Source organism: Perca fluviatilis, chromosome 6, assembly GCF_010015445.1.
Source record: "Perca fluviatilis chromosome 6, GENO_Pfluv_1.0, whole genome shotgun sequence".
Classification (NCBI taxonomy): domain Eukaryota; kingdom Metazoa; phylum Chordata; class Actinopteri; order Perciformes; family Percidae; genus Perca; species Perca fluviatilis.
In genome coordinates, this window is record NC_053117.1 from 32,319,449 (window position 1) to 32,335,461 (window position 16,013).

The window sequence follows — 16,013 nt, forward strand, 5'->3', positions numbered from 1 at the left end:
TAAAACTGCCGGTGATTAAACTCAAATTTCCTCTACAGTATTTATTTTAGTGTCAATCAGCAGCACACACTCACTGACATATTTGAGTTGACCTAATTTTGAAACTTTGTCAGTAAGAACCCACAAAATACTCAAAACCAGTATTGTAATAAGCCGTAAAATTTCCTTAAGCCTAAATTGATTTCGCCAAATATCTTGTTTTGTCTAATCAACAGGCTTAAAATGTAAATGAAGAGGTTAGAACTAGCGATTGTTTGGCTGACAAATAACTTCATTAAAATAGTAGATCGACTAATCGTTTCAGCTCTATATGGCATATCAATTTATAATACTGCAACAACATATCTAGCCGTTTATATAACTTACTGTACATGGTGACATTAAAATTTAAAGGTGCTCTAAGTGATGTGACGCGTTTTTTAGGCTACATTTTTTGTCACATACAGCAAACATCTCCTCACTATCTGCTAGCTGCCTGTCCCCTGAACACACTGTAAAAAAACGCGGTCTCTGAAGACAGCCCAGGCTCCACAAACGGCAACAAAAACAAACTGCGCCAACCTGCCCCACGTTTGTTATGTTTGGTGGGGCAGATTGACCCAGTTTGTTTTTGTTGCCGTTTGCTGTATGTGACCAAAAATGTTGTAGCCTAAAAAACGCGTCACATCACTTAGAGCACCTTTAAAGTATCATTAAAAAAAAAAAGAAGCGGCACACCCTCTCTGTTTGACAATTCTGTTTATTTTCAATATACATTTCATTTGAAAAATATAAATTCTAAAATAATTCATTTCACCTGTTTCTAAAAAGTTAATCAAAGCAAACGTATCAGTATTTATTCCGTATGCTAAAATTAACATCAAGTTTCTCATTTGACGTAGATTTTTCTCCTGACATAGTGACACAGTACACTTGAAACTAACATCTCCCCACATACATGTCTCAGACATTAAGTCACAATTGTTCCCCCTCGCTGCTGTCGACTAAAAACACTGTTGTGTATAAATTACGTTGTTATTTCGGCTGATGAACTGAAACAAACTAAACACAATGAACCGTGACGGTTAAAAGTCACTTGTTGCATTTTGGTTTGAGCCGACGTGCCTTTTATGTACATGATTCACAGAGCAGGAAGGCGGCTCATTAATCACACGGTTACATTTTCTGTCTATAGTGGTAATGAAGACTTAGCGGACTTCCATGTAAGAGTTAAACATCCAAGTGAGAATGTGCTTCAGGGAGTCCTTTAGAGAGAAATTGGGGGTGGGGGGGGGGGGTACTGTAATGATGATCAGTGCTTTAGTAGATAGTACTGGCCAATAAAAGTCATGTGGTCAGATCTGACAGGGTTGGATTCTTTCTGGATGGGACTGTGGACTCACCGGGCACTCTGTAGGAATACAGTGAATAGTTTGTACATCATTTCAACAGATTGAGATTAAGTTCTAAAAAAAACAACTGTGGTATGTTTGGAGTCTTTCTTAACACAACGCTCACATGCCAAATGTGCACTGAGAGTTTCTGTTCACTGTACTCATCCCTTGTCTCCATACTGGCCAACAATACCTTTCTGATGCAACTACGCTGTCAAAACATGGGAGATAAAATGTACAATCCTGTGCAAAAGTGTATTTTAAAGTTAGCTAGGTGAGACTTTAGAGACAAATCAAGTGGGTATCCTCCAAAAGAATGGTCTTTTTTTTCTTTTTTTAAATGTGTGTCAACCTTGCAAGAACCAATTGCAGTTGTTTTGTTGATCTCTTCAAGCACATAGTTTAGAGGAGTATAAAACAACTATGTAAAAAAACACTGTAAGCAGGTTTACCATTCTGGAGAAATACAATGATGGAAACACATACTATAGTTTGGAAAATGAACTACTACAGCGTTCGCCAATATAGTAGCAACGCGAGAAAACAACTGTCCAATAGGAGCAAGGGTAAGCTGCAAAGTTCAGGCTTGCAGGAGACAACTAACATCATTGTATCTGTATGTGTGACTATAACCTAACTATGGATTTCTCTATGGTTTCTCCCCTGTATCTCAGTTTAGTTGCTCTACGAAGGGATGATGTCACCATAGACATATATACATAATGCGGCGTCTATGTATATATGTCTATGGCTGTCACAGCCTGTACAGGAAGAATGATAACAGAATCCAATAACTCCCTTAATGTACATACAGTACTGCATGTGAGTACAGTATTGAGATACTTGAACAAATTCAAACCCATCCTTTAATATGTTAATAAAAAAAAAAGAAATGTATGATCCCATTTTCAGATCAGATAATTCCAACAGCATCTGAGACAAAAAGAAATAAACCTGCTGCATGGAGTTTCCATGGATATGATTCCCTTGTCGTTACAATAATAAATCAGTCTGGATCCATCTCTTATAAGCCACTTCGGTAAAGTAGTTTGTGCAGCACAAGTGATGATATGATATGCATTCCTAGTTAGAGTTTACGTTTGGCTGAGGACAATCGGATGATTAACTGAATGTATCGCTGAACTGTTTTCTACCCACAAAGAAAGAATGAAGTGAAGGTCATAAGAAAAAGTTACCGACATACACACAAAACGATCATTAAAAAAAGAGAAGAAAAACAAAAAGTTTGAATTTAAGAGTAACAAAAGCTTTGAAGTGAACAATGAAAGATTCAGAACATTAGAAAGAGAAGGTGAAGCAATCAAAACTGCATCAACAAATGAAAATAAAAAGATTTACCTGACCTGCACATACACATATACATTGTTAATCAACTGTTAATTAACTTCAAATAATCTCTATTTGCACACATTTCCTTCACGAGCTATAATACAGTTAATCTTCTGAATCATTTCATATCTACAAAAGGACAGAGAAAATATCAAAACCCCATGCTGCGTCAAAAATCAACATGTTGCATTTGTTCATAGTAAGCTTTTAATCTAAAACAAGAGGTAGAACTATAAAAACAAAAATTCTGCCACAGAAAAATGTTATTAAATCAATTTATATAAAAATTCAGACACATATTTATATATATATATTTATATAAAAAAAGATCAAGGAGGGCATTTCATGCGTGGTCAGAGAGAGCTGCAGCATTTACTGTTGATATGTGGGAAGAGTTGCATAGAAGGATAGTAAGGAGTTACATTTATCAGTTTACTGTGGAGCTGTGAGGAAAACACCAAGAGAAGATAGTGAGGAAAGAAATGGTTTTAAAATGACTTCATTAAGTAAAAGAAAGTTGTTGTTTTTTAAAGTGTGTCGTGTTAAGACCATGTACCACATACTCAGAGCAAAGTGCTGAAATAATTGTTTTTAAAGGAAAGTAAAAGTTATCTCGCGGGTGCTGCAGGAGTCGCCTGTCAGGAGTCGCGGTGGTTGGGTGCTCTACAAAGACGTTTCAGATCCTCTGCTCTTCCAGTAGAACGCATTATCATCGTCTGGGTCCATGTCTATTGTAATCTGAGGCACAGACTTCAGCGGACTCATCTCAGGGCTGAAACACAAATACATTTCATTGTTAGGAGGACACATGCTGGGATGTAGTGTTAAAGACAGAGTTTGACATTTTGGGAAATAACTTATTCGCAACCCTGGGCAAGATATACATGAAAAGATCATGAGATAGATACTCTTGTGTTTTTACACTAAATGTGTAGCTGGAGCCAGCAAAAATCGTCATATTTCATTTCATCGTTTGTTTAATCAGTACAAAAAAACGGAAGTTTGAATACGGCAATTCACAGTTTTACAAGCGGTTATGTGCCAGACTGTTTCTTGGCCAGGACCAGATGCCAGCTAGTAGAGACTACAAAGAAAGAAAGTCACTGCTCCTAGGCCGAGAAATAGTCGGGTCCATAACTCCCCGTAAAACCACAACATGTTGTCACACTTCAGTTTTGGCTCAGGCTATACCAGTCACTGTAAAAAGCTACACAAACAAGATACGTATTATTTAATGCCAGGCTAGCTGTCGCTGCCTGTCTTTGTGCTAAGCTAACTGGCTGTGGCTACAAGCTACTTACTGTGCAGACATGAGAGGGGTTAAGGGCTAAACTGAAAAAGGACGAATTTCCTCAATGCCATGGAACATGGAAACATCTTTTTGTTTAAATTTAGACTTTAAGACATTATCGTACGGACAAAAATTATTTATTCTGTTTTATACATATTCACAGAGCTCTATTTATTACCCTGTTTTTATCGGTGTATTCAAAAAGGAGCCATGCTCGTAATCTCGTTCATGTTTTACATTTCTGTGTTTTGCTAAATGACAATAAAAGGAATCTTGAGTCTTGAATCTTGAATTATTTAAGACTTTACATTAAAACATTATATTGTCATTCTCCTCGCCAAACTGGTGCAAAATCTCAGATTTCAAAGAAACAGCAAATCCAGCTTCCCTTTAACTTGTAGGAAAAGTATAGCCAAGGCAGTCTTTTTATCAGTCCTAGATGTGGTGCTATAATATACAGATATGGTGCTGCTTCCACTCTAAAACCCCAAAACTTGTTATCTTTCTGCCCTCAGATCCATTACCGGAGATCTCTATGACACTCATCATTCTGTATAACAAAGTCGAGGCGTGATTACCACCTGTATTTTTTTCATCAGTGATTTTCAAGGTTTATATAAAGGTTTGAATGAATGAATGAAACGGCTTCTGTCTCTTATTATCAGATGACCAAAGTCCCAAACATTGAACATGTAGCTTGTTGTAGGCTGTTGTGATATCTGTGCCATGTAGTGTCTGAAATAATATTTTGATGCTTTATAACATTGATTTGTGGTCTCCCAAGGCAGAAATACAATCAGTGATCATGGTTTTATGGTTCCTGATGTCATCTGACTCAAAGCAATTTGGTTTGGGGACAGGATTAGCTTTAGGGGGGTGGAGGGTGGGGGTGGAAGCAGCCTAATGTCATCACTACCAGATTCATTTCATGACCTGTTCAATGTCACTGACTTTTACCAGACCTGAAACGCACCTAAGTTTTTAAAGTAGCATGAGAATTTTTCTCTGTTTTTTTTGGTTGCACTGCTCTCAATGTACTTGCACAGAAAAGGACATAACAGTTGAGAACAAGGACAACAAAGCTGGACAACTAAAGGTAGAATAGACAGGATTATTATTAAGTATGTGAATGAAAAGCACCAATGTCACCAAAGCACCAATATCAAACAACATAAATAAAATGTATATATACACAAGTCATGTGTTTCCATAAATTGTGAAACAAACTATTAACTATTCCAATCTGAGTTTTCCTTTCATTTTATCTGCAATTCCTTCCAGGAGATGGGATTAATGCTGTTTCTTTGTCAGCATGTAGCCAATTAAAACTTTATTTACTTATCAATGTTTGACTCAAAGAGAATAACATTTTATAAACAAAGATTATGTTTACATAGACTGCAATTCTGTCAGTAGAATATGTTTTTAGTTACCGGCCATGTGAACAAAAGCAAACCGTCAGTCTGATCTCTACAGCTGAAGACCAATTAGAAAGAAAACAAATCTTGTAAATTGTTTGTCGGCATCACAGATGTGCTGTGATCACAGCTGCTATTTCACACATTATCCCAAACACTAATCCTCTTTCATCAGCACTGGTACAACAATTGGAGAGCAGATGGGGTAATACAGGACCATACCAGTGGATCTTAGTCATCGGGAGAGGTTGTGGGCATGACGGAGAAACATAATCTCGTCTTGAGCATTATAATCATTGCTCTGAATAAAAACAAGTTTTTTTGGGTAAATACTTGTTCTGCATCTTTAAGACTGATTGTCTTCTGTCATTTCACACATTGTGCTTCTCTCATGAAGCACACTGACTACGTTTACAAGCACATAATGTTCCTGTTTTTGCCCTTATTCCGAAAAAGACGATATTCCGACTAAGCTATTTACATTGCTAATGAACGCGAATATTCCACTAATATTCCTGTTGGCACATATCCAAAAACCTGTTGATATCCAAGTCTTTGATTATGTTTAAAAGTAGCTGTGTTTCTCCTTCTTATCGGGTCTGCAGCCTTGCAAACTGTTGGCTGTTTAGTTTGTTTACAGCAACCATAGCAACGCACAGAGCTGACCATAAGCTGTAAACAGGCAAGAGGCCGTAAACTGGCTGCAAACTGCGGTAAAAACCCAGATTGAGACCCATATTTCGAATGCGCTGTATGCATGTCCAAAGAATGCCTCTAAAAGACGAATAATACCGGAGTATCCCACATCTTAATCAGAAAATGCTACAGTATTCAGAAAAAAGGCCTTATTCGGAATATCCAACCGGAATATTATGTTTACATGACCTGTATCAAATTTGGAATATTGTCATATTTGGAATAATTGTGGAATATGGGTGTGCATGTAAATGTACTCACTGTGCATTTATCACGCACCTACTCACGCCTTGTTCTAGTAACGACAAGGTCAGTTCTGACTGACAAAGACTGGGCTCATTTAAGACCATTGTTACTTTTCTGAAATGTCTGTCCGACTGAAATCTCCAATCTTAAGCACCAGATGATGAGTTTCAGAAGAAGTTTGCTAAAAAGCCAAATAAAAAGGCAAAACAAAATACAAGTAAAAAGAATATATATAAATAACAGATTTATTAGTCTTGCAGTGCTGCTGCGGAGGTTCTGGCTAGTCCACACAGCATTTCGGTATGGGAGAAAAATGTGCTCTGGTTTATTGGCATTACTTTAAACCAATCACAATCATCTTGGGCGGTGCTAAGCACCAGACGAAGGTACAGTGCCACTGCAAAATAGCTTGTTTTGGTGGAACATGTGCAGGTTGGGGGGGGGGGGGCGAGCTCTGGAATGAAATGGCTGTCGAGTGTAGATATGTAATCAGTCAATATAATTTGATTGTCGGCTCTAGCTCGGAGGATGTTTCCCAGATCGACCAGAGTTTAGAATGCCAACACAAAGAAAGCGAAAGGTCAGGGACATCCGGATGAAAATGAGGGACATCCAGCAGGACATCTAGCAGGACATCCAGCGGGACATCCTGCAGGACATCCAGCGGGACATCCAGCGGGACATCCAGCGGGACATCCAGCGGGACATCCAGCAGGACATCCTGCGGGACATCCAGCGGGACATCCTGCAGGACATCCAGCGGGACATCCAGCGGGACATCCAGCGGGACATCCTGCGGGACATCCTGCGGGACATCCAGCGGGACATCCAGCGGGACATCCAGCGGGACATCCTGCAGGACATCCAGCAGGACATCTAGCAGGACATCCAGCGGGACATCCTGCAGGACATCCAGCGGGACATCCAGCGGGACATCCAGCAGGACATCCTGCAGGACATCCAGCAGAACCTCTGGCGGCACAGGAACAATCCCGGAAATTAAACGTTGTCGATATGGACTACAGATTCATTAAAGAAATCTAGCTAGCCACTGAAAAAATGCACTACAGCCATAGGTAAAGTAATTAGCTTGGCTGATCTTTAAAGTTCAGACTAGCATTTATACGTATGTTAGCTAGTTAGCTCGCCTTCTGACCTTTCGCAACCTTTCATGCCTCAGTCATCAGTGCCAGTTATATTTAGCTTTGTTCCCTCTCTAGCATTTCATTCGGCCTGTTAGGTAAGCTGCACACTCTCTCTCATCTCACCTGGACAAGCAGTTGGCCTGGTAGTAGCGAAGCTGCTCAGCACGATGTGTGTCGTTCAAGGAATGATGGGGATTTATCTCCTGTGGAAAAAATAAATATAAACAGCCATTATTGTGCATGTAGCCCAGCTAATATGTTTGGTCTTCTCTGACACATGCTTTAAAGTTGTTGTTTTTTTTGGACGAGCAACTAATAGAGTCTGCAGGTTTTCAGTCCAATCAAAACACAACAGCAGCCGTTTGAGAGGAGAGGGGTAACCAGCCAGTGAAATCAGCTGCTACAATGGTGTGGATTGATTGACAACCTGCACACTCATGTACAGAATATAATAAAGAATCTACTTAAAGTCAATATGTTTAGTTTTTAAACAATACCTCCTAAATATAGTACAAAAGTGAATGATGAATAAGTAGCGTTATTTAAGGAATGCTCCACCGAAACCCTACAGTTTGCAGTTAGCTGTTAATGTTTGTCGCTTCTAACTAGACAGTGTAACTGTATAAAAACAAAAGAAACAGCATCCCATGCTAGGGATAAACAGAAACTTTATTTAGACATGTTTTGGCAAAAATACTGTCACTGTTGTACTCCACTGTACTTTTTGGTGATGTATTCCTATAAGTCAACCGTTTACCTGACCATATGGTTAGTGCCACCTACTGGTAGTAGATGATACTACATAAGCAAGTGAGTTGATTTAATGTAGTACATGGGAATTTGTTCAAATGTTCCTTAAACTACATAATTACACATAAAGACGAAAGTCAGATGTAGGTGTGCTAATCGTCAGTGATACAGGCTCTTTTACATAAAGCTAAAATAACAAGTTTGAAGCAAATGCCAGGTCGAAAATTCAACAAAACCCTTGAAAAAGATCCAATAAATCAACAATGTAGGTTGAAATGGTAAAATCAAGAAAAAAAGGGTTAGTTCCAGCAAGCAAGAATTTAAAAGGGACAAGACAAATAAAATCATGGCATCACAATCCAAGAAAATAAAAAGTTTACAAAAGGAGAAGAAAGTGAGTTAATTTCATGCATGTTCTGGAACAAGAGACAGGACTGCGGTAAAGGATAAAGCAAGAGAAAGGCAAAGAAGGAATGTTAATATCGTGCAACGAGTAAAAGACAAACGTGGACTCTTCGGAGACACTGAACAAAGAAGCAGTATCAAGAGGAAGAAGTATTTTCCTCTCCAGTGCTGCAGGTAGCTTGGGTCTACTCACTGTCAGAGGCCTTATCACCTAAGAAAGGCTCCTGCTCCATTATGTCCATGGGGATTTTAATGCTGGGAACTTTCTCATTGTAAGGATAGTCAGACTGTTGGAGAGAGGAAACACATCCTGAGACGAGCCTTCTGGGGGTGTCGGGGAGTTAGCATTAACACACACATTCATATTACTAAACCTGTGACGACCTGCATTCTCTAATGCAATACAATTGAAAACTATTGGTTACAAAACAGCTGGTGGTAATGCATCTTGAATCTCTGGGTCTATTTTATACTTTCTGGTTATCCTAGTTGCCAAAGGCAAAGGAGACAATGTAACATGGCTCTGAGAAGTTTCTGATGTTGCTGAAAAATCCACCTTTCTGCTTTCTTATTACTTGAAACTTAATAACAATTTAACCAATTGGTGTCAAGCTTTAGAAGAGATTGGCTTGGGAGAGGAATTACTTAAACTACTGTGGACTGTACGGGATATATATATATAAGTGACCATTTTACAAATGCATCACTCACAGGGCTGTCAATGATCTCTGTTAAGCAGAAAAACACATCCAGCTCTTCTAAAGATGTGCTAAATTATCCATTGAGAATTTGGACCAGGTAATTTATAGGATTACTTAATTCTATAAGTAATTTAATTCCTTTAAATGGTTATTTGATAGTTTCAAGATTTGGGCGAGTGACATCATCATCTAAATGAATTCTGACCACTGATCTGTCTGGCTTCCAGCTAGAGGTCTTCATTCCATCTGAAATGGATCCAAAAAAAATATCTCCCCAAATGCAATGTCCATGACTAAGTTAAATTAAAAAAACAGACCTGATCCAAAAATGCAGTGGAACCAAACAAAAAACAAAAAAACTATTACACAGTTTAATTTGGACTCTGGTGCCGGGTCGGGTGTACTGAAAATCAGTCAAATCTTACATCCAGTGGCCAAAACACAAACCAAAATCTGCAGGATGTTTATTGTTTCCACCGAGGAGATAAATAATCAGTTAAAATGAGACAGTGGCACTTGCACCTTGTATCTATAATATCTCTGTAAGATTTTTGTTCCAACGCTATGACACAAAGGAATCTAGCATAGGAAGTGTTGTCAAACCTTCAGTGATTAGGGAAACTACTTTACACCAACTGAAAATGAGGTAAAGACAACTCCGCAACTTAAGCAAGCAAACTGACATCTGTAAATCTGGATATTTGCTTAACCAGTGGGTAAACACTCAAATGGGTACATGCTGCTGCAAAGGAAGAGACAACTGGGAATTGGGAGCAGGGCTGGAGGTTGATGGTGAGGTTCACAGACTTGGGGACGAGCGGTCATGTAAACAAGAAACTGGAGAAAAATAAGGCATTTGCTTGTTTGTTTGCAAAGATACTTGCTTGTTGCGTAGTGTATTGTGTTGAAACTGTAAATTCAAAAACCTTACGTCATCAGCATCGCTGTCTATGCTGCCTTGTTTTTTCTTTTTCTTCTTCTCGTCCTCTTTCTTCTTCTTGTCCTTCTCTGGGATGATGTCGTCCAGGAAGCTGAGATCATGCTGGGAGAACATGTAGTCCATCACTTTTCTGACGGCCACCAGAGCGAGGATCTAAACGCAGAAGAACAAGATGATTTGAGTGGAATGGGAGGTCATTTGTTGAATTAATGATCAGTCTGGTCGATGAAGAAGCATGTTGGGAGAGTGGTGGCCTAGAGGTTAAAGAAGCGAGCTTGTGACCAGGAGGTCAATCCCCAGACCGACAGGAAAAAAATAAAAATAATAATAATAATCTGGGTGGGGAAAGTGAAAGAGCAGCGCTTGTCCCTCCCTCATTACCACCACTGAGGTGCCCTTGAGCAAGGCCCTTAACCCCAACCACTCCAGTGGAGCTGCTCAATGGCCAGCAGATCAGACTGTGGTTATACTGGGCAGCTTCCAAGTATGAATGTGTAACTGTGTGAATGTGACCGCTCGTTGTTGCAAATGAGAAGTTGTTCTCAATCGACTTATCTGGATAAATAAAGGTTAAAAAAAAAGTTTAAATACAGTACAGTATATTGTATATATGTTTTTTTACTTCACAGTAAATAAGCAGAATTTAATATATAAATATAAAAATGAGCTGATGCTGCAGTAAAAAGCTAGGTTAATAAAGGCTTTGATACACAACTTAAAACACATTCTTTTAAATGTACAATGGAGCAAAAGCCAATATCAAACCGAGTATTGGTAGTTATACACTCGTAATGACCATTTAAATTCAAGAAAAATGGTATTGAAAATGGCAAATATACTAAATGTACAGTACAGGCCAAAAGTTTGGACACACCTTCTCATTCAATGTGTTTCTTTATTTTCATGACTATTTCCATTGTAGATTCTCACTGAAGGCATCAAAACTATGAATGAACACATATGGAATTATGTACTTAACAAAAACTACTTTGAAGAATCTAAAATATAAGACATGTTTTCAGTTATTTCACACTTTTTTGTTAAGTACATAATTCCATATGTGTTCATTCATAGTTTTGATGCCTTCAGTGAGAATCTACAATGGAAATAGTCATGAAAATAAAAAGGAAACGCACTGAATGAGAAGGTGTGTCCAAACTTTTGGCCTGTACTGTACTTTGCAACACCATTTTAAAAAGTTACATTTTTTTTTAACTTTTTTTTTTTTTTTTAAGTAAAACTATGCACATCTTAACATCATATTTGATAAATAATAATATTTATACACTGGTAACCTTTTAAATCCACGAAACAATGTGAGTTACAGTTTGTGAGAAATCCTTTAACAGTCACTTCCTGCCTTGGAACAGAACAATAACTATAACTCAAAGTACAGTTACAAGTGCAATAAAGTCTTGAGGGCTGTGTTAGTGACCCTGGACAGTAATTATGTAAAAACACCATGGCACTGGTTTATCACTGATATAAACAACCCTCTAACACGTGAATTAAGCATATCATTTGTACACAGTGTAATTCAGTGTAGCCATAATTCAGTCTGATCATGTCAAACTGACTCGACTGAGCTGCTTTTATCTCTGATCATTCCATTTTTACACTAGTCCTTTAAAATGACAAGTTGAATGCATAGAAGCCTTATTCTTGAACATTCATTTGTGACAGGCATCTCTCATTATTCTTTCCATTTCACAGACTACACTTGTCAAATAATCAACAAGGAGAATAACTATAGTTTTATTGTCAAATATACTGAAATACTTGTAACCTTTATTATTATCAAGATGATTAAACATGAACATTATTGGTCATTTGTAGCCTACAAACACAAGTCTTTAAATTTCAGAATCTTAATACAAATGACTCTTACCATGACAGGGAATACAATGGCGGCCACAGTGGACTTAAGGACCCAGAGCAGAGCCAAGCAAAGGATCTGAATGAAGGTGAAGAGGTGGACCTTCCTGAGGGGAACGTGTCGCAGGTAAACCAAGTCCGGCTGATGCTTTGCTGGCATCAGAAGCAGTTTGAGACGATCCATGAACTTCAGACGGAGAGAGGTGCAAGTACACATGACAGGATACACTGCATGAATGAGTCTATCAGAGAAACGGCTAGTAGCTAGCTTGTTTCTTGGATACTCAGAGGTTCCTTTTAATAAAGAAGGTTTAAATACTACTAACATGAAATGTGTGTGAGGGTAATAATAAGTGTTTGTTTGTCCAGATTAGTTTCCATTGCTCAACACTACAATCTACACATTTTATTTTATGATGACAGAAGAAATCTATGTAACATTTACCTGCACTCCATTGAGAGAGGCCACCCCCATGTATAGGAAGACTCCATACAGCACAGGCATGGGGATAAACTAGATCAAATAGAGAGGGAAAAAAGCTCATTATTTTAATGTGGACAAAAACACAAATCAGCCATTCCAGGTCTTTGTTCAAGTACAAGCTCCTTCAAGGACATTTATTTATATCAGAATTTCCATCTTAATATAACCTTTGTAACCCAAACTGGAAGTAGTTAGACTTTAATAATATGATTAAGTGGGGTGAAGGCGCTTGTTGCTTAGCTTTAGTGAGGGAACTATTTTTATCAGCTAAAAACATTGGTATTATAAAAACATTAAAGACATGTTAACATATTATAGAACCATTTAATACATACAGGTTTTGTCAATTTGGCAGTTGTTCAATAAACATTTTCTTTTGAATATTGCCTCAATGCCAAACACAACCACTTTTCTTACTAACATTTTAAAATGTATGAACCAAACGGGTTTCTCTGTAGCAGGAAATGAAGGTTAATGAGTCTGCGATAATCCCACATTTTACACTGTCTCACTGGAAGTTAATGTATTCTCAGATCATGTGCTCCACTGACCTCAGCATATATAGTCTGTAGCGTTTAGTGTAGAGGTTTGTGGACGGACCAATACAGAAATGACAGCTTATATGTCTTATTATGTATGTATTATTCAGAGAGTAAGTCAAAAAGAACCCAAAAAATAAATGTAGTTGTCAATTAAGAAAAGACTTATTACCTTATTTTGACCCATTTTTTATTTAATTTATGTTCTCTTCATAATAGAAACACTAGTGCTTTGTTATTTTGTACAACCACTTTGACCAGATCAAACTGTTTTTGTCCATCAATGTTAAGCTATTTCTGTTATTGCATTTTGTGGTTGATGGATATTTAAAAAAGAACCTGACAGTTTGCAATTGATGTCAGTCTTTAATAAATCTGTAAGTTAGCAGAGTGTGGAGATATTCTTTGTTTTGGCGTTCGTTTCCAACATCTGCCACAGTAATTTTGAGAATTTAAAGATTGAACTTGAGACACTAAATGACTAATAACAGAAGACAATCTGATTAATTACCTTTAAAATAGGAGCCATAAATACAGACAGTCCTGTCAGAAGGAACACCAACACACCAGTGACCCTCTGCTCTCTGCAAAAAAAAAAAAAAAAGAGAGAGGGGAAAAACAAATTGTTATTACAGTGTCTGCTTGTATAATTTCTTGATTTTAACATTTTTGCCTCTTTTTCCTACAATAATAAAGTCGGAGAAAAGCCTGAATAATGATGTTGATTACTTGAGAATATCAATCATTTCCCAAAGCTTGTTCAGTTTTGGCCAAAACAAAGGCAACCCCAACATTTATAGGAAGTTCAAAGTTGGAGTAGATGTTACAAGAGTTTGTTAGTTCAGCTTACAGCTGACACATCAGGAGGCTCTGGAGGACATCACCAAACAGACAAGAAAGCTAACAAAAAACAGGAAGATAATCACAAAGTGTCTTAACCATCTATTAATGAACACAAAAGGCACAAAAACATGTTTTAATATTGTCAATGCAAATTAACTGGAGTACAATGGAGTGACTAATGGACAAGAGAGAGAATCTTTCTCTTAAAGGGGTGATAGAATGCAAAACCGATTTTACTCTGTCATAGTTGAATAACGACAGTTCGGTGGGTAAACAGGACATACATAGAAGCTCAAAATCCCATTGACACCCCATATTTTGAAACTGCCGCTGAAAACGGGCGAATCTCAACAAAGCTGGAAGTTGACGTCAACCTCCCAAGACCTGTAACTTTGTCACGACCATTGGGTGTATTAAGAGAACAGTCACGCCCCAACATTTACATAGGCTACACAACCGACCTGAGATCAGGTAGTCTTCTGAGGCTGGCAGCCCACAGCACTCCATACCCGCGCAAAGTCACCGTTTTTGGGCTAATGGACTACAAACGCCGCTGCTCTGACAGAGCTCCAGGGCCTGCAACTCCCCTCTTCCTGCTAGCTAGATGCCCGGTTTATGTGAGTGAGAGCGCGGTCAGCAAGCTTGTTACGCCAGCAATCTCTTACCACAGGTTTCAGTTAATCTTATAATGTGTGTAATTGTAATGTGTTGAGTTATTTAAACAAACGATTGGGGAAATAAACGCCGCTTGTCCGCGAGTCTCATTGATAGAGCCTGCGGCTGGATGTAGCTCTATCAATGAGAGCTAGCTAGCCTCCTCTTAGAATTCCTCTGAAATTCACAAATATTCATTAACTTGAAATCGGACATCGTTGTTAGCTTTATAAGACCTTTAGCTAGATGTTGTATACGTGGCGTGACGAAATTAAAACTGTAAATATACTCGAATTACGCCGAAAATGAAGCTAACTATGCATGATTTGTAGCTACATACAGCTAGAATTGAAGGGGCAGTCGCAGCTAACGAAACCCCTAGTCTTCACAAATATTCATTAACTTGAAATCGGACACCGTTGTTAGCTTTATAAGACCCTTAGGTAGATGTTTTATACGTTGCGTTACAAAATTCAAACTGTAAATATACTCGAATTACGCTGAAAATGAAGCTAACTATCCGTGATTTGTAGCTACACATAGCTAGAATTGAAGGGACAGCCGCAGCTAACGAAACCCCTAGTCTTCACAAATATTCATTAACTTGAAATCGGACACCGTTGTTATCTTTATAAGACCCTTAGTTAGATGTTGTATAAGTGGCGTGATGAAATTCAAACTGTAAATATACTCAAATTATGCCGAAAATGAAGCTAACTATCCGTGATTTGTAGCTAGCTACACATAGCTAGCTAGGATTGAAGGGACAGCCGCAGCTAACGAAACACCTAGTCTTCACAAATATTCCTTAATTTGAAATCGGACACCGTTGTTAGCTTTATAAGACATTTAGGTAGATGTTGTATAAGTGGCGTGACATGTGTGTAACATGTGGTAAGAGATTGCTGGTGTAACAAGCTCGCTGACCGCGCTCTCACTCTCACACACGGGCCATTTAGCTAGCAGTAAGAGGGGAGTTGCAGGCCCTGGAGCTCTGTCAGGGCAGCGGCATTTGGTTGTCCATTAGCCCAAAAGACGGTGACTTTGCGCGGGTATGGAGTGCTGTGGGCGGCCAGTCGTGACTGAGCTCCAAGTACCTCATAGCAGGCCGGGGTCTGTGAAGGAAGGCAGGCCAGGCGGCAAGGCAGCAACACAGGCAGCACCGGCGCTGAAATCCGACACAGTCTTACCAAATTTGCAATTAACCATCAATTTTTGTAAAACAGCCCATATTTGAGCTTTATATAGTTGATTTTTCGCTTAAAACAGTCTCAGAAATGAATTTAATAACAAACTAGCCCGA

The 16,013-nt window shown here is 38.5% G+C and overlaps 1 protein-coding gene across 1 annotated transcript in view; it reads right to left on the reverse strand.

The window, feature by feature from the left end:
• Positions 1 to 721: 721 nt before the first annotated feature.
• The window catches only part of slc4a4a (solute carrier family 4 member 4a), a 73,989-nt gene continuing 58,697 nt past the window's right edge, over positions 722 to 16,013 (reverse strand). The window contains 6 exon segments of the mRNA XM_039802744.1: positions 722 to 3,495; positions 7,643 to 7,722; positions 10,307 to 10,468; positions 12,204 to 12,377; positions 12,636 to 12,704; positions 13,725 to 13,797. Of these exon segments, the coding sequence (XP_039658678.1) occupies positions 3,387 to 3,495; positions 7,643 to 7,722; positions 10,307 to 10,468; positions 12,204 to 12,377; positions 12,636 to 12,704; positions 13,725 to 13,797 (667 nt within the window). The 3' untranslated portion in view covers positions 722 to 3,386.